This window comes from Eulemur rufifrons, chromosome 20, assembly GCF_041146395.1.
Source record: "Eulemur rufifrons isolate Redbay chromosome 20, OSU_ERuf_1, whole genome shotgun sequence".
Taxonomy (NCBI): domain Eukaryota; kingdom Metazoa; phylum Chordata; class Mammalia; order Primates; family Lemuridae; genus Eulemur; species Eulemur rufifrons.
In genome coordinates this window covers 14270333-14297726 of record NC_091002.1, presented here as the reverse complement: position 1 = coordinate 14297726, position 27394 = coordinate 14270333, and the positions used below count along the sequence as shown (strand labels likewise).

At 49.5% G+C, this 27394-nt stretch overlaps 1 protein-coding gene across 1 annotated transcript; it reads left to right on the top strand.

Moving 5' to 3' along the window:
* Positions 1 to 21872: 21872 nt before the first annotated feature.
* On the top strand, positions 21873 to 26242 carry CST3 (cystatin C). The gene is made up of 3 exons (XM_069495502.1): positions 21873 to 22196; positions 24679 to 24792; positions 25888 to 26242. The coding sequence occupies exons 1-3, from the start codon at positions 21954 to 21956 to the stop codon at positions 25969 to 25971; spliced, it is 441 nt and encodes a 146-aa protein (XP_069351603.1). The 5' UTR covers positions 21873 to 21953; the 3' UTR covers positions 25972 to 26242.
* The last annotated feature ends 1152 nt before the right edge of the window (positions 26243 to 27394 follow it).

Below are 27394 nucleotides of genomic sequence, written 5' to 3'. Positions count from 1 at the left end.
AATACAGCATCTCGTTTTCCTATAGTTGACACGGGGTGGGATTTCTTAGAAACCTGTAATGTCCACATCTTATTTTCACAGATGGGAGAAATGATTCTCAACTTGGGAGACACAGAAGACTTACAAAAAGCCCACACGTAATTTTATGTTTGCTAAAGTTAACCAAGAATTTGAACAGGGGGAATTAGAGCCTTTCTTTTCCAAAGCACCAGATTCTTTATGGGCAAGTTCTTCCAAAGATATGAGAAGAATCAAGTCAGCAGTTCCCATAGAGATAATCATAGATATTAATAAATCTAACCCCTGCCAAGCATTAAGCAATACCCCCTTAGACCCGAACCCTTACTGGGAATCAATCATTCAGGACTACTTGGACATGGACTTGTGATACCTTGCTCCAGCCCTGGCAATACACCAATCCTTGCAGTTAAAAAGCCAAACAGGTGGCCAAGCACAGGGCTCATGCCTGTAATCCCAGCACTTTGGGAGGCTAAGGCAAGAGGATCGCTTGAGGCCAGGAGTTCAAGACCAGCCTGGGTAATATAGTGAGAACCCATCTCCACAAATAATAGAAAAACATTAGCCGGGCATGGTGGTGCATGGTAGTCCCAGCTACTCGGGAGGCTGAGGCAGGGGGATTGCTTGAGCCCAGGAGTTTGAGGTTGCAGTGAGCTGTGATGATGCCACTGCACTCTAGCTCAGGCAACAGAGTGAGAACCTGTCTTGGGGGAAATTTTTTAAAAAGCAAGAAAGGAAAAAGAAAAAACAAAAACAAAAAGCCATTCAAGATTCATTCAGGATCTCTGAGCCATAAATAAAATAATGATTCTTGGACACCCTATTGTCCCTAATTCCCACACCTTGCTGTCCAGTATTCCTTCCACCAGCCACTTCTCTGTCGTTGACTTATGCAGTGCTTTCTTCAGCATACTTGCCCAGCAGAATAGCCAGTACCTTTTTCCTTCATTTGGGAAGATCACCAGCATACATGGACAGTCTTGTTCCAGGGTTATTCCAAGAGTCTTACTTATTTTTCTCAAATGTTAAAAGCAGATTTAGATGATATCCAATTTCTAAATAGAGCTATCCTAATTCAGCATGTGGATGACTTGTGTTCATCCTCCCCGACAGAATGCACCTGTTACAACAGCTTGCTCTGAATGGACACACAGTGTCCCTAGATAAATTGCAATTTCGTCTCCATCAAGGTAACTGCTTAGGACGTATGATTTCCCAGAGAGGGCTTATAATAAACCTTGAGAGAATGTCCAGCTGTCATGACCTTTCCCGTGCCCCCAAACAAAAAGACAATTAAGAAGGTTCTTGGGGTTCACAGGCTATTGCAGAAGTTGGATTCTAAATTACTCATTAATGGCCCAGCCCTTATATAAAAAACTAAAACAGACTCAACTGGACCCAATCTGCTGGGAAGAAAGGGAACAGAAACGCATAGAGGACTTAAAGCAGGCTCTTACCCAGGCACCCGTGCTGGCCAGCCCAACTACAGCCTTCCCTTTTTCCTTTTTGTATATGAAATAAATGGATGTGCTCTAGGAGTATGAACAGTCACAGGCCAATTGGTTATTTCAGCTGACAGTTAGACCTAGTAGCAAGAGGACACCCCCCTTGTATAATGGCCATGTTGGCTGTGGCCATTTCATATAACAAGGTCAAAAAATTTGTTCTGGGGACCCTGATGACCATTTATACCCCCAACTCTGTGGAATCTCTCCTACACTCCCACCACACCCAACACGACTCTGTCAGCTGCCTCCTATGAGGTGCTCCTGCCTTCTGCCCCCAACCTGGCTTAGCCCTGCTGTAATGCTCCCAGCCCTGCTCCCCCTCCTGGTGAACAAGGAGAGGAAGAACATGACTGCAGTCTACTGACTGATATCTCCCTCTCCCCTAGGGAAGATTTGCAGGAGACTCCTATTGAGAATGCTGAATTAGTTTGGTTCCCAGATGGTTCTTATTTAAGGGATGATCAGGGCATTTCCAGGCAGGCTACGCCATCTCTTCCACAGCAGACATAATTAAAAGTGCTCAACTCCAAGTACTAAAATTAGCCCAGATGGCTGAATTAATAGCATTAACCACAGCTTGTCCACTGGCTGAAGGAAAGGTGGCAAATATACGCACTGATAGCTGATGTGGTTTTGGAGGAGCCCATGACTTCGGCATGCTATGGAAACAGAGGGGGTTTCTCCCCTCATCTGGGCAACATATAGGAAACTGGCACTAAGTCTTGGAGCTACTATAATAGAAGCATTCCAAATGCCAGAGCAGCTTGTAATCATAAAAACTCCTGGGAACGCAGAAGCTAACACTGAAAAAGGGATAGGGAATAATCTGATACTGCAGCAAAGAGTGCTGCCCCAGGAAAGACAGCCCGTCCTGTACGAGAATGCACCCTCTGTCCTGCCCGTGCCCTCACTAGCATTCTTTCACAATGCCAGTAGGCAGCAACCCCTCAAGAGAAACAAATCTGGCAGCAAAAGGGAGGTGTATTTGATCCAAGTAGAGAATTGTGGCCCATAGTTCCAGTAGGTGCACAATAATGAACTCTCCTCTGGTTTATTCATATGATTCATTGGGCCCCTGAGAAAATGCTATCGTAGGGAAAACAGTATTTCTGGAAACCATCGCCTACAATATCCCAAAAGGTATACTCCTGATATACCATGTGTCCAAACCGTAACCCTGGCAAGCCCATGCATGGCTCCCAAGGTCATCTTCCCTTGCCGACAGGATCAGTTAAAGCACGGCAGTTGGATTTCATCCAGATGCTGCCGTCTCAAAATTATAAATATGTGTTGGTTGTGGTTTGTATGTTTTTTCACTGGGTGGAAGCATTTCCTTGTCGGAGGACTACTACCTTAACAGGAGACAAAATATTATTAGAAGGAATCGTTCCAGTTTGGGGAATCCCTTCTGAGCCACACAGTGATCATGGGACTCATTTTACTGGACAAGCTGTTCAATCTATTTGCAAAGTCTGGCCCATAATACATTTCCACTGTGCCCATCACCCCCAATCTTCTGGGTTGGTAGAACGGACAAATGGCACAGCAAAAACTCAATTAGCTAAGTTAACCGAGGCTTTTAACCTCCCTTGGCCAAAAGCCCTCCCACTGGTCTTGCTTAACATTAGATCTACTCCTGTTGGAAAACACTGTCTATCACCTTATGAAATAGTAACAGGAAGACCCAGGAGCCTGGACAAAGGCTTCTAAGAACCAACCTTACATACTGTGTTATTGTCAAGGACTCCTGAAACTTTAACAAAAAGCTGGTAACAGAGTCTTTCCACAGTAAGCTCCCAGGAGCTGAAGGCTCCAAGGATTATGAATTACAGCCACATGACTGTGTTTCCAATAAGGAAACAACTAAATGACTCCCCACAGCCCTGTTGGAAAAGACCTTGCCAGGTACTTTTAACTAACTCTTGTACTGCAAAATGAAAAGGAGTCACTTCTTGGATTCATATCTCACACCTAAAGCAGTCACCCGACAACATTCCTTGCCATACCTGGATCTTCGAATCAGTCTCAGACACCCACCTACGATGGTGGAAAACACCCAAGGCTCAGCCAGTCTCCAGAGCAACAACCAAAGCAGATATTCTTACAGCGACATCAGACCAGGCCAGTCCTCACAAACTCTGAAATAACTGACACTCCTGCTTTCCTTGCTACAGAATATATTACCAAAAACCCTGAATGCTTTAACCAAGACCCCTGAGAGACTGTTTAGGATCTATAGAATCTCTGTTGGTGTAATTTTCTAAATGGGTATGGTTACAAACGTCCTTGTTAAAATCAAAATTATGTTTTGCCTGCTAACCCACGTTCCCATAGTCTCCTCTAGTTGCCTGCCCCATATTCCTTCTCTCTTCAAACCTGAAAACTTCTGGCTCCCTGCAAACATCACCAATTTTCCTGCCAACAGAGCCCACATCATTTGGCATGACATAGATCGGGATGAATGGAACAGTCCCATTATAAACATTCCCCAAAGTACCCCCTTTTCAGGGCACCAAATATGATGCCCTGGAGGGATATTTACCTAACAATGCCTCAGGATGATTATTGAAGGGGTCCAATAAGACAGAATATTTGTGCTAACAATAAATATTTGTGCTAACAAGCTTAGACAATTGTGTGGGTATGATGGAAGAAACCTAGCTGCCTCCTGGGTACGCTGCCCCAGCACAACCTGCCCAAATGCCCACCAGCCCTGTGCTCCTCCCTGGATGCCCTTGTCCAGCACCAACCACACTGACACTGCCCTTACAGAACCATTTATGGGAGTCAGTTGGTGAACAGAAGTCCCTGATAGTACAAATTCCACACTAAGACAAGGGCGCCTCTGGGAAGCCTCTGGAATACCCAGACATAAGTAGAGACATAACCTCCACTTTCCTGATGATCATTTGGGACACTCAGTGGTCCCAGGTTGACTCTGTTTATCCAAATTGCACAGATGCCAGATTAGCATACAGTAGCAACAGCATTCCTGATGGATACACGAAAATTGGCCATTCAAAAAATTAAAATGCAACCTCGTTGGAGGAAATGGAACAGGGCTCAGTATATTAGCTAAGCTGAATTCACAGCTAAGGAAGAAAGGCATTCCCTAGGGAAAAATTCCCTCTCAAAAATAGGCCACATCGAAGGAATGCTGCTCCAAGAAGAGAAAAAGGAACGGGATGCTGCTCTAAAAGACAATGCAGCGGCACTCATCAACGGGTAGAAGAGACCAGGCAAGCCATAAAAACATACTCCCACAGCCAAAGGTGGGGATGAGCACGTGCTCTAACCTGGCAGAAGCTCGTATCCATGTTATCAAAAGTGAGGTCTGAGGTAGTGCTTTGGGAAAAACATGCCTCAAACCATGCTTTCCTCTAAACTCCACAGCAGTCAACACAGAAGAAGATTTCTGTGATCAAATGTGGGGTTTTTCCCCACACCCCAAGCAGGGACACCAGCTGGGTGTCCTCTAATTCAAGTCTGACACTGTCTACCAGGAGACAGCGTCAGATCCCACAGGGTGAGGGCTCAGTCTCCAAAACTGCCTGTCCCCACCAGGCAACAGTCACAAGTCTGGGCCTCTGGAGCGTCTGACCAAGTAGCTTCAAGTTGGGGTTCCTATGACCCCCTTCCACTTTGGGTTTGATTGATTTGCTGGAGTAGCTCACAGAACTCAGGAAATGCTTATGCCTACCAGTTTATTATAAAGGATATTATAAAAGATACAGATGAAGAGATACACAGGGCAGGGCATGGGGAAAGGGCTCTCCCAGGGCACCACCCTCCAGGAACTTCCTTCTGTTCAGCTATCCAGATGCTCCCTGAACCCAGTCTTCTTGGGGTTTTTTGGAGGCTTCATTACATAGGCATGGTTGACAATGGTGTAGAAATGTGATTAGACAAAAAGCACATGATCTAAACCCAGCAAGGTCTGTCTGTTCGGATTCTTTCTGGCCACTGTGTGCAGCTTCCTTCCTCCAGGGCATGGGGCAGGACCCTCTCTTGAATGAGGGTCTTTTGACCCAAAATCAGACTAGAGTCCTTCCTAGGGCAGGTGAAAGGAGGACAGGAGAAGGTCAGACAGAGAGATTCTATCTTTGAGGCTGCTCCTGAGGCCCACAGCACCCCAACATTGTAACAAGGACTATGGGAGGTATGAAACACCATAGGAACCGTGGATGAAAACCAGTATATACATCACAGCAGCACAGGTGGCTGTGAAGCAGTGGCCTACAATACTTAGTGCTGAGGCTCAATCTGAACACCTATGGAAGACATATGGTCCCCCAAATTTATGGAAATTTTTAGACAGAAAATATGACCTCAGACACTGTATTCTTAAAGCCCAAAGGCCAAAGTTGACTGAGGCTCAAAGATATTCTGCAGTTCAACTAGCAGGCATTGGGACCATTGTAGGTAACACACAGATATTCCCATGGGAAGCCGATGGGCTATTTTAGCTAGTGACACACAGGGCACCTTATTTCCTTCTCAGACAGTGAAAATAGAAGAGGAGAATGGTTGTGCCCTCAAACCACTTGGAACACTGATTTCTCCCAAATTTGGCCCCTACTGTCCACCCCCCTGGGACATAACATTTGGTATATGAGAAAGAGCCTTTTTTGTTGCGAGAGATGACAAAATAACACCGTAGATTTATATGATTTCTCCTATAACAAAACCTCTTTTTCTTTTCCAAATACCAGTATATGATGCAACACAAAGGTGGGGGGAAAATAGATTTGTCAACTATAAACAATTCCTATGACAATTTAGACACTGAAGACCAGATGTTTCTCAAATTCAATTTAGACTCTCCTCAGAATGTTATACCTATGGAGACCAATCAGCTAGAAGAAAAATTAAATTTATTAGATTCTGATTTGGTGTTTTTCCTATAATCTCCAAATAATATTTACCATAAGGTTCAAATGACCATCTCAATAAGGAGGTAAATGCACTGGAAGTCGGACTAAGGAAAGGAACACCATGATGCATGCAGGGGGTTTCTCCACTCGGCAGGTTGTTTACTGCCTTCTGATTCTACCGAAAACTTTCTTGGATGCCTAATTTTTACTATTACTATGTAACTTATTGCTATGTTATATATCTCTTGTACGTGCTATTTCAGATACAGGAAAAGGAAGAAGGCACAATCAAACACCGGATCATCATAGCTCATAGAGTAGATCTGATCCAGGATGGTTTTCCAGACTGAACCCCAGGCCTGACTCTCTCTAAGCCCCTTAAACAATTGGCTATCAAATCATGTCAAACCATGTCTTTCCCCTAAGAGCCAACATTGCTAACACTGAAACTATCACCACCAACACCAGATGACCAAATAGCTCTAGGGATGAGGCTTCCTAGTGCTATGGAACCTCCTGCTGGCTGCTGGACTGCACGTGCATTCCATGGAATGATCTTTGGCCAAAAGGGGGAACTGAGGAGTGAACTGTGACCTTTTTATTCTCTTGCCCAAATTGTTTGCTAAGAGGCCTGGTGAACATGTACTCATCATCAAATTGGTTTCACTGATCATCACCTAAGAGCACATTTAGGAATAACATTAATCGGGTGTCGGGCATGTGTGTGTGTGGGGGGTAGGGGATGGGTGTATATATACATAATGAGTGCGATATGCACCGTCTAGGGGATGGACACACTTGAAGCTCTGATTGGGGGGGGGGGCAAGGGCAATATATGTAACCTAAACTTTTGTACTCCCATAATATGCTGAAATAAAAAAAAGAAAAAAAGAAAAAAAAAAGAGGCCTGGTGAGTTATGCCCTACAAACCATAAAATATCATTAAATGTTTTTTTTTTTTAATTAACTCAGTATAATGTACCTTACTTTCCAACCTGACTCTGGAAGAGCATCACATGAGACAGCAGAGGCCCCTCTCTTAACTCAAGCGTTCCTTTCTGCTGACTCCAGGTCTTTAGATAAAGCTTAACTCTTCTAACCAACTGCCAACTAAAGAATCCCTAAAATCCACCTATAACTTATAAGTCCCTGTTTCAAGATGTCCTGCCTTTTCAGGCAGAACCAATGCATACCTTCCATGTATTGATTTATGATTTTACCTGTAATTCCTGTCTCTGTGAATGTATAAAATTGAACTGTAATCCAGCCTCCTCAGGCACATTTTCTCAGTACATATTCAGACTGTGTTCTCAAGGTCATGGTCACACTTATCTGGCTCAGAATAAACTTCTTTAAATATTTTGGCAGAATTTCATTTTCCTGTCAATAGAAATTAAAAATGTATGGTAAGTGCCAATGTAATTTCTTCTCCCCTTGCATGTGTTGGCCCTAAAATCCCCGGGCATGTTCGTGGTATCCATTTGAAAACGTCAGTGATCAGAGAACACACATCAGAGAACATCTTAATGATTTGATTAACACTGGTGTGCCCAATATGTCTGCAAATGAAATCCTGATGAAATATCAAGATGCTCAGCAGCTAACTTGGGGGGATTTGTCGTCTTCTATTAGTAAAAGTGCACTGCGGCTAAAGTTTGAAGACACAGGTTCTGGTCCATTCGTGGCCATTGTCTTGGACTTAGTGTATCTGGATCTCAAGCAGACAGAACCACACCCAGCTGGACACATGACTGCCAGCAAATTAACACTTAGTTGGAAAAGATACTTATTAGACCATGTAACACACATTCATAAATCATGCCCTAGAAATCACACACCAAATGGTATTTAGTTGTGTTCTAATTATACTCATAACAGCTATAATATTAATATTATTTTACTAAAAATTATGAGGAATCCCAGAAGTTTCTGAAACAGCAGTTAGGGATGGAAAAAGTAAAGAAACTGATCAGTGTTGTCTTTTATAACTATAATGGGATTTCTTAAAGGTGAGAAGCACAGTGCACACCAGGATATTTGGCTGCAAATAACTGAAAGCAAATCTAATTGAGTTAAGAGAAAAAAAGGATGCATTTGAAAGGCGGTTCACAAACGTAGGGGCAGCCTGGATGACCAGGCTTGGAAAAGGCGGCTGAGCACGGCCACGGTCATGCCTCACGGGGTCCCCGGTGAGCACACTGCAGCTCTGCTGCTCCCACACAATGGACACGCCATTAGCACCATGGGGTGCCAGACAGCAGGCAGGCCCGCAAACGCCACCAGTACACACGTGGACTGGCATCACCCATTCTTAGCAAACTGTCCTTGTCTCTTTGTACCACCCATTCTCAACTTAAAATCCAGAATCAGAGCATCTGATTGGTCGATCCAAAGAGAGGTGCCATGTCCTACCTTCCAGGTAGAGGAAGACCAGGTGTGTGGCTTTCTCAGCTTCCTTAGCAGAGGATGGAGCTCTGACCTTCTTCCACAACACACAAAAGGGAGGTGTAGCAAAGAAAAAAACAAGTTTGGACATCAGACGGCCCCTAAAAGTAAACATTAAAGCTGCAAATGTCCAGTACAGAAACCTAAAGTAAAATATCAGATTTGGCTAAGGATCCACCTAAAAAAATAAGATTGTTTCACTGCCATAAGTTACTAAAAAGTTCATTGGGCTACTCTCAAAGGATTTTTTTTTCTCAATACATTTCCAAGAGATAACTAGGCTTGCTACATTTAAAATAACTGGAGCCTTCAGAGTCATTGGCAATTTAAAGGCATCACTTTCATGTTAGCATAAGAAATGCATGCGTGCATCTGTATCGTTGCAGTGAGTGAACAGGTTTGACTGCTGCTTGTGAAGGGGACCAGCGGAACGCTAGGAACTGCATGCATATTTGGCTCGCTGGAACTCAGCTCAGCCATACGCTGCCATTGACCCTGACCTGTTAGTGCCAGGTTAGCCAAGCAAGGAAGCGTAAACTGCAAACCCTCCAACAGGAAGCATATGGAACCTCACGGCTGACTCGGTGTCACTGATACAGTGCTTGTCACTCATGCCCGTGCCTGCCCTCCACAGCCCTGACAGGCACAGTGGTCGCCACACGCCAGCATTAGCATCGCCTGGGACCTTGTCATAACGCAGACCTCAGGCCAGCAGAACTACTGAATCAGAGCCTGCGTTCAACACACTCCTCAGCACAGAGGCCGTTTCCCCCGATGCGCTCGTTTCTCCCTGGGTTCTGTGTCGCTGTGCTCTGCGCAGCCTCAGTGTTAGCGCATTGCGTCACCTCTCACCTCGAGATGGTCAAGCCCAGTTTCACAGTGAGACCGTGAGTAGCGGGGACTCCACGTGGGGTTTCCCCTCGAATCACGCCGTGTCCCCCTCCTCTCCTCCGGGATGTGTCTCCCAGGAAGCTCTGCCCCTTTCTGCGTGAGCTCCCAGCACGTCCCGGGGAGGTCTTTCGAGTGATTTCTGAGCTGCAGAGCCCACACCAGCGCTCACCCCTTCCTTCCCTTCCTTCCAGACCGCTCTGTCCACTTGGGAGCACAGGGAGAGGCCAGGCCATGCTCAGGTCGGCCCTTCCGGGTGTGCTCGGGGTTTGGCAGTGGGAAGTGAGGGAGGAAAGGAGAAGTGAGCGGCTTCCTCCCGTGGGCAGGAGAGGTCTGGCCGTTTCCCAGTCCCTCAGGGAGGAAGTGAAAAGGAGCGAGACACCCGCCCTCCGAACGTAGCAGAAGTGAGGGCGCTGCGGGAATTCCCGGGGCCGCGCAGACTGGCCGCTCTGCGACACGAGCAGCCCAGTCCGCGTCCCCTGCCGGGAGGGCAGCCAGGGTGCTCGCGGGGTGTGCGCACTGCATGGGCGTGCGGGGAATTTGAAGCAGAGGGGAAACAAAAGCGTATGTCTTAATGCCGCTTTACGAGAGGGGTGTGCATTTAGCCAATTTCAGACAGACTCCTGCACTGAGCCCATGTTCTAGCTTCTGCAACGCGGGGAAGGCCTTGTCCAGCATATTCCAGCTTCCCCTTCCATATGCAGATGAGTGAAGCAGCAACAGTGCCAGCCTGAGAGATTTCTGCCCTGAGTCCTAGGTACAAAGGAGTCGTCTGACAATAAAATCCTTTATTCTACCCTCTTCTGTTCTTGCAGGGAGAAATTCAAATTCTGGAAGGGACAAAGCTTGCATTGATCCACGCCAGTTAATGAGGAGTGTTGGACTAAATGTTGAGAATTCAGGCTGCTGAAGAAATCTGCTTTAGAATCCCCAAAGGATTCTACAGTGAGTCAGGAAGAGCATTTGCTAACATCACTTACTTGATTTGTTTTAATAAACCCCTTCAGGACAAGATTTCCATTCCTACCACTGATCGTATCGTTAAAAAAATTATTCTGTGCACTAATTTTTTTTCTCCTTAAAGTATCAACACTCAAACCTTTGAGTGTGTGTCGTATTTATTTAGCTCTTTTGTAGATCTTTGGGACTTGAGTTTATGTCACTGAGAAGCGAGTGTAAGCCGAAGGTTACAGTGAATGATTGTAGGAGTGTCTATGTGCTTACCAAGAGACCGATGAGCCGGATTACTTGCCTGGCACCTACACCATGGTTGACAAAGGAACACTAGGGCTCCCCTCCTGCTTTGGTGCTCGTGGGCTTCCGGGCTTCACACTGGTCTCTCCTTCCTGAGTTCCCTCATCTGCCTCATCCTCAGCTTTTTAGACCCCGTTGTCTCTGCATGCACCACCCCCCACTTCTGCAGAGAAGGAACAGACTCAGCCCTCAGCCCCTTTCTGCCTGAGAGCGAGGGATGTGCCCATCTCCAACTCCCTGTTCCCATATCTATAAAACGGGGGTGATGTCTCCCAGTGTTGTCTGAAGGTTAAATAAGGAAGTGCGTGTAAAAGGGCCTGGTGCAGCACTGGATGAATAGCAGGTTACCTTAAAAGCATTTGTTTCTCCCCCTCCCCCATTCCTGCCCTCTGCCCTCATTCCCAGCCCTGCCCACCTTCCTTGCCTGCATCAGGACCCCTTCCCACCTGTTCTCACAGCCTCAGGGTGATGGAATTAAATTTCCTGAACGCCGTGATGGCTATTTTAGGAAGAAATCTACACATTTATAGGATGATCCTTTCTTCCGGAGATCTCTCTGCCCCCCATCTCCGCAGAGCTGTGAACCCTCACCTAGCCAAGGGCACTGTGGTCAGTGCAGCCAGAGGGTGGGACGAGGACTCCCAACTCACCAAATACACATAATACTAGCTGAGCGTGGGGCTTCTCAGCACAGACAGGTAACCGACTGACACTGTGATCGCCTCGTGGGTAGCCCTGCAGCCTGCTGGCCCCGCTCCCCGCTGCCCGCCTAGAGAAGCGTCACCTTCTGAAACGCATGTGATACAAGCCTTAACCTGTGAGTCATGCCTTCTGGGATTTTCACAGGATTTGCAGCTAAGACTCAGCGAGTGGTGTTTTTCTTGTGAAAATAAAAACATGTGATAAGAGGTGGGGGTGTGCATTGTTAGTATCTTAGTGAGGATTGTCCTGCTCTGGAGACCCGAGGCCAGCTCTACGGGGCACGTGGGTCCTGGCACTGTCCCGTAGCTGTAGCCCCAGCTTCACACCTGCTCCTGTGAGCACCTGAATTTACCCTGCTCCCTGGGCATCTCCTCAACTCAACCTGAGGGCCTGGTGGGAACCCAAACAAAACCTCTGGGTCTGCTATGGCAGGAAATTGAAAGAAATTATGCCAGAAATTTCCCCACCCTTGATTGCTAAGTCCAGGGTGTGATTTTTAGACACAGGGAGGATTAGTCCCCCGGCTCATGGAGCATGTGCTTTGACTTTTAACCCATGGTCCTCTCTGCTCACTGCCTGACTCTAGAATCATCTTCGGAGGTTGAAAACTAAGGACATCTGGGCCCCACCACCCAGCAGTTAAACCAGAAACCCTGGGGGTGGTGGCCGACCTTGAATAGCTCCCCACAGAGCTCTGCTCTGTGACTGGGATGAGACCCACTGGCCTGACCACGAGACACGGGGGTGGGCAGCCCCAGGCAGCTCTGTGCCTCCTTCCCTGTCCCGACACCAGAGGGGAGGAGGAAAGGGTCCCCGGGCCACAGACTGGAGTTAGGGTGGCCACTCTTCCCACCGCTGTAGGGTGGGGAGGTCGGGGACAGCAGAGAACCAGGAGAGAGGGAGGGAGGGAGGGAGAGGGAGGGAGGAGAGCCCACAGTCCCTAAGAAGATCAAGTCCTCTCTCACTCTAGTGCTTCAGGAGCAGCGACCCTCACAGTGTGGCTCAACCGCGTGGCAGCAGTGGGCTGGAGCAGCCTGGGCCTTGGAGGTGTGTGGGCACCTTGGGCTGTCCCAGAGTCAGCCATCCTGGCCTCTCCTTTGGGGCTTCTTCCTGACTCCCCTGCCCGGGCACAAGCAAGCCCCAGCTCCACTGAAAGACAGTTTCCAAGCCTCTGAATTGAAACTACTGTCTTGCCCCACTTCCAGCCAGCATATTTAAGGCCTATGGAATCTGATGGTTCAAACAAAAAGGTGCCATTTTCCAGAGAACCCCAGGTTTCGAAAAGGGATTTCCTAACAAAACTTGCCCAAAGAGCCTCACACATTGCACGGAGGAAAGGAAGTGCACAAAACATTTTGGCTGATGTGGACGTACCACCACTTCCCTTGAAGTCTAGCGTTTTGGGGCTCTGTGCTCACCTGACGGCAAGCTGCATTTATAACCTGCGTGTAAAAGCCTGGAAGGCAACCGCATCGTAGTAATAGGCTCAGAAGAGTCAGCAATGGATGCTGAAACCACTGGGGAGAATCAGCCGGAGAACAGGGTGTGTACAATGTCTCCAAGTTATACCCGGCAGGGGCCCCTCCAGGGTGGAAGTAAAGAAAACTCCTGAATCCCTTCAGGGGAAGTTCTGGGCACCTGGCAAGCCTTGAAAAGTGAAGGGGCAGCCTGATGAGGAAAATAGCCCTCCCAGAAACCGCCCCGCCGGACAGTGCAGACAGGGGAGACTGAGGGACTGAGCGCTCACTTCCATTCTTTGTTCTGAGTTTCCCCGGGGGCCTGTCACACTGATATCAACATTCCTTTCCTCCCTTCAGGATGCCCCGCCTTTTTGAAGCTACTGTCCATAGTCACAATTTCTTCCTCCGCAGGGAAACTCAGTTCTGCTCCTCAGAGTCAAAATGGCTGTTCTGTGTTTGTTCCTCCTCCACCCTGAACACTTGCCGTGAGTGTTTTATACTCAGGCCCACGGGCACAGCTGTCCTGGTGTAAGCACGCAGATGTCATGCCGTTGTGGCCAAGGATGCTTGGGCTCCACTTATGACCTTCACAGGCAAAGACTCACGATCTGGGAGGGGACTCAGGCTAACACACATTCTTTTTTGGGGGGAAAAAAAAAAAAGAAAAGAAAAAAAAAGCCATTTTTGGATAAATTAGACATAAATCAATAATTGCCTGCCTGACCTTGGAAATTACCAGTGCTACTTCCACTTCCACTGGAACTCCATTTCCCTATTCCTGACACCTTTTATCCTGGGTGTCATTTGCCTGCAGCCTTCAACCTTCAACTTTGGGCTGAAAATGAGTAGCTCGAGGAGAAGCAGCCTTATTCTAGTGAAGTTCCTCAGGCCCAGAAAACATGCTTCTGCGGAGGCAGCGTAAGAACTAGAGAAGAGTGGAGTTACCTCTCTTAATTGCTGGCACTTTAATTGCCAACTGTTTCCAAACAAGCGCCTTCAGACTGTGACTTACCCCGTGACTGTGCCCCTCGGTCATATAAACTCGGTCTCTGTAGGTTTCATTTCCTACAATTTCTGAGATATTAAAAGCAGACGATAAAATGTATTGTTGTTTTCCATTTTACTTTTTTCCCCCTCATGTCCCTTGGGGATTCTCCTTTCCCTCTTTTACTGAAGGAAATTAACTCTAATTCCATAAGACCCCAGCTATAATGGGAGGAAATGTTGACATCGTTTCCTCAAAAACAAACAAAATGATCTTAAGCTTAAGAGCACCAACACAGTTCATTCATCCATTCAGAAAATACTGGTATTTGTTATAGAGCAAGCACTGGGAATAGCAGTGAACAGAACAGACAAAAATATCAAGCTTATATTTTAGTAGGTAGAGACAGAAAATAAGAAAAATATACATATAGCAAATCAGAAGGTATAATAGGAAAGGAGGATGGAAGAGTGGGAAAGGGGCATCTATCACCATTTTAAATAGTGAGGTCAGGGAAGGGCTCACTGAGAGGCAGAGCTTTCTGCAAAGATTTGAAGGAGGTGAGGGAGAGAGCCACAGATCTGTAGGAGCGGGAATCGGCTGGTGCAAAGGCCCTGAGGCAGGAGTGTGCTTAGCATCTTCCAGGAGCAGCAAGGAGAACAGGGGGAGAGAAGGTCAGAGGATAGCAGGCAGATCTTGCAGGGCTTTGTGGGCCACTGCAAGATCTTTAGATCTCTTTAAAGTCAGAATCTCACATCATATGTGTTTGATGAATATTTATTAAACCAATACATGAATAATCAATAGCATAGACTTGGAATCAGTAAGGCTGTTTGTGAAGAATCAGTAAGTACTAGATAGGCCTACCAGGATGTGATTCAAGTATAAAAGACTGATAGGATGATTCAACCCACTAGGTGGCACCCCCAGGGTCTCAGGCCCAGCAAGACAATTGCACTCACAAATATTCATACATAAAGTACAAAATGCTGCTTTTGACCACGAGGACTTTCTGTTGACTGGTTGGACCTGGTTGAGTCAGGTATATGCGCTGACAAACTATTTGGCAACCTGTCATCAAGACACTTAAAAAGAAAATCTTTGTAGTCTCTGACCGAAAAATTTCAATTCTAGGAAAAAAAGTCTAAAATATGCACCAAGATTCTGTTCTACAATAGTGTGTTTCGCCACAGTATTATTCATTCCAGGAAAAAACAAAAAATTAAGAACAGCCTTAAAGTCTAGCATTAGAGAAAAAGTTAAACTATAGAATACCCAGAATAGGAAATAAAACAGAGCTTTCAGAGACTATTTAACATGATTTTGTTCAAGACATAATGACAGTCACGGCCGGGCGCGGTGGCTCACGCCTGTAATCCTAGCTCTCTGGGAGGCCGAGGTGGGCGGATCGTTTGAGCTCAGGAGTTCGAGACCAGCCTGAGCAAGAGCGAGACCCCATCTCTACTAAAAATAGAAAGAAATTATATGGACAGCTAAAAATATATACAGAAAACATTAGCCGGGCATGGTGGTGCATGCCTGTAGTCCCAGCTACTAGGGAGGCTGAGACAGGAGGATCGCTTGAGCCCAGGAGTTTGAGGTTGCTGTGAGCTAGGCTGACGCCACGGCACTCACTCTAGCCTGGGCAACAGAGTGAGACTCTGTCTCAAAAAAAAAAAAAAAAAAAAAAAAAAAAAAAAAAAAAGACATAATGACAGTCATGAACAGAAAAAGCAACATGAAATTGTAATCATCACATGACCTCAGTATGGTAAAAAACACATGTGTGCATGTGAAGGCACGTGCAGATAAACACGCACACAAGTTCACATGCACGTGCATAATTTATCTTCTTTATACATTTCTTTATTGTCTTATTTGTTTTTATAATGAACATGTACTAACTTGAGTTTTAAAAAGCAAGAACTTTTATTTTCAAATATGGGGAAGAACTGGAAAAATCTATTCCCTGTCTCATAAAATCAGGTTTTGCTCCATTGATGGTGGCACCATTTTTGCCCTTCTAGATTTTGCTTGGAGCAAAAAGTAAAACTAACCTCAGGAGAGAGAGAGAGAGATGAAAAAGGGAGAACAGGCAGGGCAGGGGGAGGGAGGGGAGGGAAGTTGGTTCAGGTTAAAAAGAAGGAAGGAGAAGCAGCAGCAGCAAAAATTCCGAGCCATCAGGAGCTGCCCTCCTCGTATGGCAAATGCCGTCAGAAATCCGGCCTGAGACATCCCAGAGTCTCTGCAAGGAGGCTCGCCTGGGGCAATCAAAGACTGATAAATAAATACACAACTTAACACGGATAAATCTCAAAAACATCATGCTGAGTGAAAAAGCCAAACATAAAAGTCTACGTACAGAATTCCATTTACACGCACTTCTAGAATGGACACGACTCATCTACAGGGACTATAGTGCAGTGGCTGCCTCAAGGGGAAGGCCCCAAATTGACTGCAAAGGGGGAACAGGGGTCTGGGGTGTTGGTCATGCTCTGTGTCTGAGGGGGTGTGGGTTACACAGGGGTCTGCCTTGGTTAAAATTCAGCGAATGTGCATGTAAGATTTGTGCATTTTACTAGGGGTGAATTTTACAACAAATGAAAAAGCTGTAAATAAGTATTGAGCGCTAGTTACCCCACAGGTGTGCTTAAGCGTCTAGGGTTGGATATACTGATGTCTGCAACCTACTTTTAAAATGCATCAGAAAAGATGAATTGAGGAGAGATAGAGAGGGACAGATGAGTAGGCAGGTGAGAAAGTAAGTGTAGTATTAATGATAGAATCCAGGTGATGGGTAGATAGGAGTTTGCTATAAAATTGTTCTAACTTTGCTGTATGTTTGAGATTTTTCTTGATAAACTATCGGGGATAATGCACCCTGCCAGGGTCTCCCTGATTCCTACTTGGTAATAGGATTGTCACCATGTTCCAGGCAAAACTTGGGGTAGGGCAGAGTACTGGCCTGGCTGGCTTCTATTAAAGAAATATTATTCTGACAATTGTTAAAACAGTAAGGAAAACTTGATTGAAGACCATTGCAATAGGGGCCAACACAATTGCAAGAGGAGAGAGTCTGAGCTCAACCCCAAATCCAACAGGGACAAGAAGGAATTTATAGTCAAGGAACAGGGTGGGGTTGGTGGATGGAAAATTACTAAGCAGACATCAAGCATAAGGGGTGCTGGCTAAACTGACCTGACAGGATTCTTGCTAAAGGCAGGACAGGGACACAGGCATCAAAGGTGGAGAATGAGGAACTTGATGAGACAAAGAGTGTGATGTACTATCAGGGATGGGCAGATTCTGGCTACACTGACTTAGCAGGATTTTCTCCTAAAACTGGGCAACTCAGCAGCCCTGGCAAGGACAGGACAGGGGCTCAGAGGAGCCCGACTAAGGTTCAGTCCAGGAGAGGATTTGCCACTGGATCCTGCTCCTCTGGGCGGGCGTGGAAGCAGGGTGAGGCAGGGCCGCATCAGAGGGCAGGGCTGCCCTGATGGCCTCAGACTCCAGCTCCAGCATTCAGTGAATCAGTTTAGCGTGGTGCCAGGCAGGAGCAGGAATCACTCTCCCAGTCCCTGCACTTTGCTAAAGGAACTGAAATCTAAGGTTCCACAAATACTGAAAGGGAAGTCATAGCAGTGACCACAACATGCACTTGGAAAGTCTGACCACCCAGAGATGCCAAGGGCGTTGCTCAACCCCACTCAGAGCCACCTGTTTCCTCGTGGCGAGGGCTCCTGCAGCTGAGGACCAGGGAGACAGGCAGTGAGCCATGTCCCTGGAAGGCCTCTCCCTGTCCCCTCCACTAGGCTGTGCTTCTTCTGTCAGTGGCCCTGATCTGCTAAATGCACTGCTTGAGAAAATAAATGGTAACTTGCAATACAGACCAATGGAGGCTGTTTACACGTTGGACCCTGAGCAGAAACTTCCAAAAGGATTATCTTTCTCCCCATGAAGTGCAGAACAATCAGATCTCAGATACTGGGCGCTGCACTCTCTCGCCGCTTCCTACATGGGCTGCCAATAGGTTTTGTTGCAAGGATCACAGCGAAACCATGATGATATGGCCCCAATCCCTGCCAGAGCCCAAATGCTTTACCAACATTGGCACGTGGTCTAGAAGCATCCCCGTGTTCCCATGGTGGGGGGGTAGGGAACTGGGAGAAGGTGGGAGGGTGTGTGTAAGGGACTGCAGAGCTCGACCCCAGGGAACTCCAGGCATTCCATAAAAGGAGGCACCTTTCCTTTTTCAGATGCCACCAAGACCTGAGACTTGCTCAGTCTAAGCTACTACCATAGGACACCCCAAGTATTAATTGCTCAAAACCTGAATGCTCAGAATCTTAACATGATCTGGCCATTTTCAACTTCAAGTGATGTTTTATGTGCTTGGTCATGTATTTATTATAGTATTGTTTAGTATTCACTTATTACTGCTTGTTTATTATAGAGAACTTCTGTCACTCCCTCACCTAATTTCTCACTACTAGTTTAGATCACGAGACCAATAGTCACACACACAGCCCAGAGAACATGGTTTTCTCTGTCTTTACCCACCAGAAGGGAACATGCTCCCCTCCTGGGCAGTAAGGTCCTCCAGGGTGCATGGGTGTTAGAGGCCCCAGACTCTGTTCTGGGTCCATTGTTTCTCTCTGGGTCCCTGCCATCTTGTCCTTGAAGCTGTAGGCTACAGGACTCAGGGGACAGGCTGCTCCATCATTTGTAACCATGCATGAACATCACTGCTGAAGCCCACTCATCTCTGCCGGTTGTGACCCCAGACACTACTGTTTACCAAGCAGCCACCTCTCCAGATGTGTTCCATGCAGAGAAACAAAAAATTTGCCCAAGGCCACCCAGACAGCAGGAGCAGCTGTCCAGCATATAATAACCTTCCACTTTTCATCATACCACAGCGGATGTGGCTCTGGTAGCTCCTGGGAGTGTCCTACACTGGTATTTATTCTATAGGGATTAGAGATGTTGCTATGTCCAGAGAGATGATCCTTCCTGCAGCATGTGCCAGCATCCTAACAAATCATGATGACAGGCAGATTCGTCACATACAGAAGCATGTGTTAGCATGCCAGCCACCCCTCCCAGCACACTCACACCCACCCTACGCTCCAGCTATTTGGGTGACCTGCACCTTCCTTCTTAATGACAAGACACAGGAGGACTCCTTGCATTTCAACTTGTCCTCTGCACAATTCCCTCTTAAGACTAAAACGCCAACAGCCCAGGGAAGGTGGGGCCACAGTGGAGAACCAACTCTCATCCTTGGGAGGTGACCTTTCTGCCGAGAAGCATCTGGCCGGGGGCCACCCTCTCTTTACCTGCTCTGTGGATCTCGATCTCTCTCCTCGCTAACTACGAAAGCATCAGGTGCAGCCTGTGTGAAGGCCTCCTCTCCCTCAGGGAGCAGCAAACGCCATCCCTGGACACCTGCTGTATCCAGGGGGCTCCCAACTCACAGTGAGTTAGATGGTCCCCAGGCCTCGGACCACAGGGTCCCCTCTCCTAATGTTGAACATAAACACTCATCAGTAATATGGCTCCCGCCTGCCAGATTCCCACTGTTCAGCCCCACTCATCGCCTGACCCCACGATCACAGCAGGGCTGGGCTCACACTGCCCGGCCATTGCTCCTACTACTCCCAGGGGAGTCCTTCTGGCTGCTGTTCACGGGCCCAGTGTTTCCAGCAAAGCCTGCTGCCTCCACCAGGTGGTCACTGCCACAGGGTCACCTCCATGCAGGGTTGAGGGAACAAAGGAGCCAGCTCTCTGCTCAGAACACCCTTCCACCCTCTCCACTCCTGGGGCCGTATTCAAACCCAACTGCACCATCCTGAGCTGGGGGCTTTGTTAGCCCACAGGGTGCCCAGCTGACCAGGTCCTCTCAGTCTGGGGAGAGAGAACCAGCGAACACGTTCATGAAACCACCAGGGAAGCTCAAAAGCCACGCTGAGCAGCGGAGGCCAGACCCACCTGCGCTCACACTGCAGGATTCCTCTCATGGAAGTGCAGGGACAGGCAAGGAAGCAAGTCTACAGGGCAGGATGGGTGGGTTGCCAGGGCCGGGGTGGGCATGAGGCTCGACTGCAGGGGCAGGTAGACACTGTCTGGGGCAACGCACATGTTCTAGATCTTGGCAGAGTGGTAACACCAGTGTATGTATTTACTGAAATTCCTCAGTCTGGACACATAACACGAGGCATTTGATTATATGTGAATCATACCCAATACAAGGTGATTTTTTAAAATACAGGTGAGTTTCCCAAGCAGTGCACAGAAGACCAGGGCTGGCAGCCTGGCACCCAGAGGGGAGAAGTGAGAGCGGCCCATGTGCTCATCCCTGGGCTGTGGGCTCCCCTCACTGCCCCCCACTGCCTGCTGGGGGAGGTCTCCCTGCACCCTTCCAGCCCAGCCCCCACCCACAGTGTACTGTGAGGTTCCAGGACACGCCCCCCTTCCAGAAGAGGCCTTTGCACTGGCTGTTCCCTCTGCCTGGAGCTCTGTTCCCTGGTCCAGGCAGGACCCTTGTCCTTCCAGGTCTTCCCTCCCTGGCCAGTGTCCAGTGGCGCCATGTCTCTCTGTCCACGCCTTTTATTTCACTTCCAATAGAGCATCTGTAACTCCCTGATCTTAATTATTAATCACTGTCCTCCATCCCCCCCACACACACCCTAAAGCTGGGCTGTGCAATACCACAGCCACCAGCCACATGTGGCTGTGGGGTGCTTGAAATGGGGCCAGTCCAAACTGGCACATGCTCTAAGTGCAAAAAACCTACACACAATTCCAAAGACACAGTCCAGACGCCCAAAAGTATGTAAATTGTCTTGTTAACAATTGTCCCTATATGTTGAAACAATATTTTGGATGTATTAGGTGAAATAAAAACATGATCGAAGTGACTTTCACCCGTTTTTCCTTTTTTTAATGTGGGCACTGGAAAATTTACAATTGCACATGGGTATGTGTCACTTCTCTATTGGTTAGCCGGTCTGCAAGGTCGGGTCCATGGCTTACTAACCCAGGCTCCATCTGCAAACTCTGGACTGCCTGGATTGGCCCCAAGTGGTGAAAGGTTTGTTTACTGAATAATATTGAGTTGTGAAAGGAGAACCAAGCAAACTTTACCCAAATAAAGGTTAATTCCCTTATGTTTGGCAAAGAAGTTCCCCAGAACAGAGTGTGGACTGGGTTTTCCGCAAGCCTTTGAAATCACACCCAGCATTGAGGATTCCCACGCCTTGACCAAGGGCTAAGGGATGCTCCAGACGCCCCCAAGACCTCAGGAGACCAAGACCTATTTTTTTTTCCCCTTTTCTGAGGAAACAGAATTTGGAAGTCCCATGTTTTTAGGGTCCTGAGAGCCCTGAAATCTCTCTAACCAGAGTGACCCAAGCTTGGTGGGAGGGACAGGCGGCGGGGGGCGGGCATGAGAAGGAGAGGAGGGAGGGAGCGGCAGGACAGCTGGAGAGGGGCCGTGAAGGGGGACGGGGAGGAGGGGCAGACCTGGGAGGGCGAAAGGGAAGCAGGGGCTGGCGCCGGAGGGAGAAGGAGGGCGTGGGGAGAGGAGCCGCAGCGGGCATGGTCCGAAGTGGCGCAGCAAAAGGGACCGGAGCCCGGGGCCGGCGGGTGGGGCGAGGGGCAGGGGCGGGAGGCGGCCCGGAAGAGGCGGGTCCGGGGCGGGGTGGCCTGAGCCGGATAAAAGTGCCGCCTCCCGGCAGGCGGGGCTCGCGGCCTCCGGATCGCGCTCACCACTTCTGCCGTAGCTCAGTCCCAGAGATCCGCGTCCGAACCAACCATGGCCGGCTCCTCGCGCGCCCTGATGCTCCTGCTGGCCGCGCTGGCCGTGGCCCTGGCCGTGAGCTCCGCGGCCAGCGCTAATTCGGGCCGGCGGCAGCCCATGGTGGGCGGCCTCATGGACGCCAACGTCAACGAGGAGGACGTGCAGCGCGCGCTGGACTTCGCCATCAGCGAGTACAACAAGGCGAGCAACGACAGGTACCACAGCCGCGCCCTGCAGGTGGTGCGCGCCCGTAAGCAGGTGCGTGTGGCCGCCGCCCCATGGGGTCGGGAATCGCCGGGGCAAACCCGCCCGCGTCCCCCATCCCGTCCGGCCCCTTGCGGGTCCCCGCCCTGGCGCCCCTCGCTGCCGCGCCGGAGCGCATTGCCAGGCCGTGTCCTGGATCTCTCAATTGTCCCGCAGCCTTCGGCGTGCGTGTCCCTGGGATGCCGACTCCGCCCTGGCCAGGAACCGGCCTTGCACGCCAAGGCTGCGCCTGGCGCCTCAGATCTGCTTCTAGACGCCAGCTGCTAGACGCTCTGCAGCGCCAGGGTCAGGGTCAGGCTATGTCCCGAGTAGCGCCCTACCCCCCAGCCTGGGACACCCCCAGCCTGGGACGCGGGGGCCAGTGTGGGCTGCTAACTGAATACCCACGGGAGGCGGGAAAAGAGAACCCCTCACCAGGCTGCCCTCCAGACTCTTCCACTAAATTATTTTTAAGCACTTTTTTCCTTTTAGCTTTTTATTCTGACATAATTTCAGATTTAAAGCAGTTGCAAAAATAGTACAAAGCATGACTATAGACTCTTCACGCAGATCTCTCACGGTATCACGTTGCCATATTGGCTTCACCCACCTCAGTCTCCACATGCCTGTGTAGATGGGTATGTGTATACACTGTGTATGCATTTATTTTTCTGAACCTTTTGAGAATAAGCACTTCAGTGTATATGTCCTAAAAATAAGGGCATTAGCTCACGTAACCACGATTCAGTTTTGAAAACCAGAAATCAACACTGAAATACTCAGTTATCTCATGCACAGAGCTGTTCAGATTTCCGTGGCTGTCCCACTGATGGCCTTTATACCTGAGGACACTCTTGGGCCATGCATTGCAGCCTCTGTCTTGTCTCCTCAGCCTCATCTAACCTGCAGCAGCCTCTCAGTCTGTGTTACTGGCATGTTCCTGGCGTCCAGCCACTTGTGGGATAGAGATGGTTGCTGAACCTGTTGCCCCCTGAAGGTTAGAATCAGGTCATACTGTGCGCACACAGGAGGCATGTCCTCCTCCCTGAGTGCCTCAGCAGGGGCCACTCGGGGAGCCTGGCCGCCTGGTCCTGAAGGGCCATGCTTCCCTCCAAAAGTCACGGCCTTGGGAGCAGCCCCTAGGGTGAGCGTCCTTCACCCTGAGCCTGACAGACCCCACCCACAGCCATGGGCAGCTGAGTTCCTGCTGGGGTGCAGAGGACCACGCCTGAACCCTGCCCCTGCCAGCCCCAGCCTGGGCGCAGCTAGACTCTGGCAGAGGAGGAGGGCAGTCAGCATGGAGAAGGGGCCAGGAGGGGGTGTCAGGGAGGGCTGCTGGGCCGAGCTTGCCCAGAGCCACAGAGCAGCACAGTGTGGTATGGGCATGCCAGGGTGTAGAGCTCCTCTTCCCATCTGCTCCTGAAAGTTTGGAGAATCCAGACCAGGCTATTTCTCCTCCTGCAGCCCTCAGCTGGTGCTCTCCCCTTGGACATGAAGTGTGCTCCCTGGTGCTGCAGCACTGCCCCCAGCCTACACCGCTGGAGGGTGGCCCTAACTTGGAGTACAGCACAGGGTGCCATAGATCACTGGTCCTGTGAGCCTATTTTCCAGATGGGAAAACTAATCCTGGAGGAATCATGGGACTTGCTCATGATTCTATGGGGCAAGGCCTAGATCCCTGGTCCAGGGTCCTTCATCCCGTGCTGCTCCACGGTTCTGACAAGTCAACTCTGGGGGAGGCCCTGTGCAGGGAAAGGGGGTCAATTCTATTCTGTAGTCACAAATGTAAGCCATGCAGGTGTGTGACTCACTTGAGAAATATTGCCACCAAAATCACACTTAAAACAGAGGCATTCGAGAGCAGTCTCTTAGGGGCCCAACACATCCGTGTGTGTGAAACATCTCATTTCCTACTGATAAACAAGGAATAATTTAATCTGGGGTAAACAGAAGGAATGGGATTCTGCTGGGCTGTGTACTAGTGGCTGGAAGTCAGCTGAAATTGAATCATCTGAAGACAGCCTTCCTAGAATAGATCGGGACTCCTGAGCAACAGTTAGCAGGACATGATTAATCATCTGCTCAGGCACAGAGCCTTCTCCTGTGCTTAGACCTTGCCCTGTGCTCCTGGTACAGGGGCTGTGTTTATTTTCCCCACTCTGTCTGTTTGTCCAGAGATGTGCCTGCCATTCCTGAATCCAGTTAAGGGGTTTTTAGTTTCTGGCTTTCGTCTTTATTTTCTTCCCTGTCCTCCTACTTGGCTGTGTGAAACACCTTAATGGAGTTGCTTAGAGAAAACAAATTACAAGGGAGGGCCTGGGGTACAGTGCCCCTGCCAGCCAGCAGGAGGAGGTGACGTATGTGCCTTGCAGGTGACAGTGTGAATGCAGGCGTGAAGCCCTTGGGCACACGCATAACTCAGCAACAGCGAACTACCTGTGTGTGTGTGAAATTGACGACATTGCTGTAGGTGAATCCTGTTCTTGCACATGTGTAGGTCGTGGCCGGGATGAACTACTTCTTAGATGTGAAGATCGGCCGGACCACGTGTACCAAGTCCCAGCCCAACTTGGACAACTGTCCCTTCCATGAGCAGCCGCATCTGAAGAGGGTATGTGTCTGATGGGGGTCAGGGGTCAGTAATGCACTGCAGAGGGGGATGTGTGTGTTCCTGTGACCCCACACATATTCAGGAGGGTGTGTGTGTACATACAGAGGTGCGTGTGCGCATGAGTGTTTGCCAGCACAGGGAGTGTGGGGAAATGCACACGTGTCCATGTGCACATGTTGGGGTGTGTGGCAGGAGGTGCGTGGGAGTGTGTGTGTGAGCAGATGTGTGAGCACATGTGCGGGAGGGGGGGTTCATGCATAGATGCCTGTGCATGTGAGTTTATGTAGATGCATCGCTGTGTGCATATGGGGAGGGGCAGGAGGGGTGTGTGCACATGGCTAATCTGAATTGCTGAGAGGGCTTTAGCTTGGGAATTGGGGTACTGAGAGCACAACCCTGCCTGTTCTGGGGCGCTGCGTGCTGTGCTGGAGGAATCAGCTGTAGAGCTAGGTGCTTGGGAGGGAGAAGGGCTTTGTTCAGTGCTAGCCTCAGCCACCTGCCCATGGCCACGGCCACCCTGAGCAGATTAAAGGGAATTAGAGGCCTATAAGTGGCCCAAGCCCTCCAAGGCTGCCCCTGCTCACCTAACACCAGCTGCTCCAAGGACCCAGCTGCTTCTTGTGAGGTCTCTGCTCTGGGGAGAGCCACACTCCGCTTGTCACCCACTCCCCATGCCCCAGCTCTTTCAGGGAAGTTCCGCTCCCCTGGGGTCTTCCCTCTGGGCCCTCTTAGTGCTGGCCCAGGGGCTGGAGGTGGAGGGAGCTTGGTGGCAGCGACCCACCTCCTCCGCATGCACCCTTTGGGCTTCTGTGGCCTTCACAGGCTGCTCCTTCCAGGGGTGTGCTGGGGCAGGATGGTGAAGTCCTGTGGGCCGGGTAGGGGACACAGTGCCAGCTAGTGCCCTTGGAGCCCTGGGAGGGCCAGGGAGCAGTCACTACACAGTCGGGCTGGATGCCCTGGGACTCGGCAGGTGTGGGTGGGGGCCAAGTATCTCACCCCCAACCTTCCTCACCCCCACCCTGACATCCCATGGCTGGGCATCTTCCCTTTTAACTGTAACCTGCACTGATTATCCCTCTGTCTTCTCTTTCACAGGAAGAGATGTGCTCTTTCCAGATCTACACTGTTCCCTGGCTGGGCAAAATAAGTGTGGTGAAATCCAGCTGTCAGAACGCCTAGGGATCTGTGCCAGGCTGGGCTGCACTGACTGCCTCTTCCCCACGCCTCGCACTGCCTTATAGTGTTCCCTAGCCCGGGACGGAGGCCCCACCCTGCTGCAGGTCTCCTCTGTGCACCAGCACCGGGAGGCAAACAGAGAAGGCTTCTGGGGCCTTTGTTCAGCAGCCAAGTGGCTCTACCTGTTCCTTTCTCCTCATTGCTTCTCAAATTCACCAGTACCACTGTGCACACGCTCTGCTCCCAACTCTTTAAATAAAAAAGTAGCATTGGCTCCTTCTTGAGTTGGTGGCTCTCTGGGGGATGTGCACATGAGAAGGGTTTCCACAGTCGCTTTGTGAAGAGCTCCTTGTCCTGCTGGTTCTAGACCGCAAATCAGTGCCTGAGAGCTGATAAGCCCATCAGAGAACTGAGTGGCCACTTTGGAGGTATCTGAGTCTCAGAGCAGGGACAAGAGCAGCGAGGGGCTGGAGCCCAGGTGCTCAGCTGCAGCAGCTCCTGGTGAAGGGGTCTGTGGAGCCAAGTGCCCAGGCTGCTGGCCCTGGATGCTGGGCTGCTGCCCCCAAAGGACGTCAGGCAGGGTGGAGGCGACCAGCCCTCAGCAGAGCTGGCCAGGCAGTAGATCCCACCCATGTTTGCAGAGTTGGTCAGACTCCAGGGACTGACTTTCTCTCATCAGATTCCCTAGAGACTAATAAATAGTGATTTATGTCCACTGCTTTCCACAAAAGCCTTTGGCCCCTACATGGAAAGAAAGACTAAAAGCATACCTGTGCATGTGTAACTGATTAGGGGAAACACCAGCCAGAACCAGAGATGGGAAAAATCCTACAGAGTGAGGGCAGCACCTGCTCTGGTCCATCCTGGGGTTTGTGCCCTGCACTGGGAGGTCGTGGCCTAGGAGGGTGTTACAGGTTCACAGCCACCAGCCCTTTCTCTGGACTTGGATTTAAAGCAAGTCCTCACATCAAGCTTCACATTAAGGATGGAGAAGCTAAGACACTAATGGGACTGACATGCTGTGGGCTCTCTTCTTTTTCCAAGAAGGATATTTTAATTCATGAACATCACCTAGGTGTCAGCATCATTCCATGGAATAGTGGCTATGTCTCAGCCCTGAGCAGGAGGTGACAGTCCTAAGGTGCATGCTAGTCCCCCTGTCCTTCCATCAGCCCTTTTAGGGCAGACGGGTGCAGCCCTCAGGCCTGGTGCCCTGGGGCAGGTTCCCAAATACCTTTTACATTCAGCTGCAGGGACCAAGCTCTCCTGTAGCCCTTGCCAGGAACACCATGACAAAGGGGAATCTGCCGAATAGCCCTGGGCGGGCCACCCCCAACGTGTTGTACCGGCAAAGACAGAGCTGGGAAGGCCGGGCAGGGAGAGGGGAGCACGCGCTTCCACCCCATGTCCATGCTGCAGGCAGAGC

Coding starts and splice junctions, on each gene's coding strand:
- CST3 (XM_069495502.1), top strand. CDS start 21,954: ATGGCCGGCTCCTCGCGCGCCCTGATGCTCCTGCTGGCCGCGCTGGCC. Junction 22,197..24,678: donor TGGTGCGCGCCCGTAAGCAG/GTGCGTGTGGCC, acceptor GCACATGTGTAG/GTCGTGGCCGGGATGAACTA. Junction 24,793..25,887: donor AGCAGCCGCATCTGAAGAGG/GTATGTGTCTGA, acceptor TCTCTTTCACAG/GAAGAGATGTGCTCTTTCCA.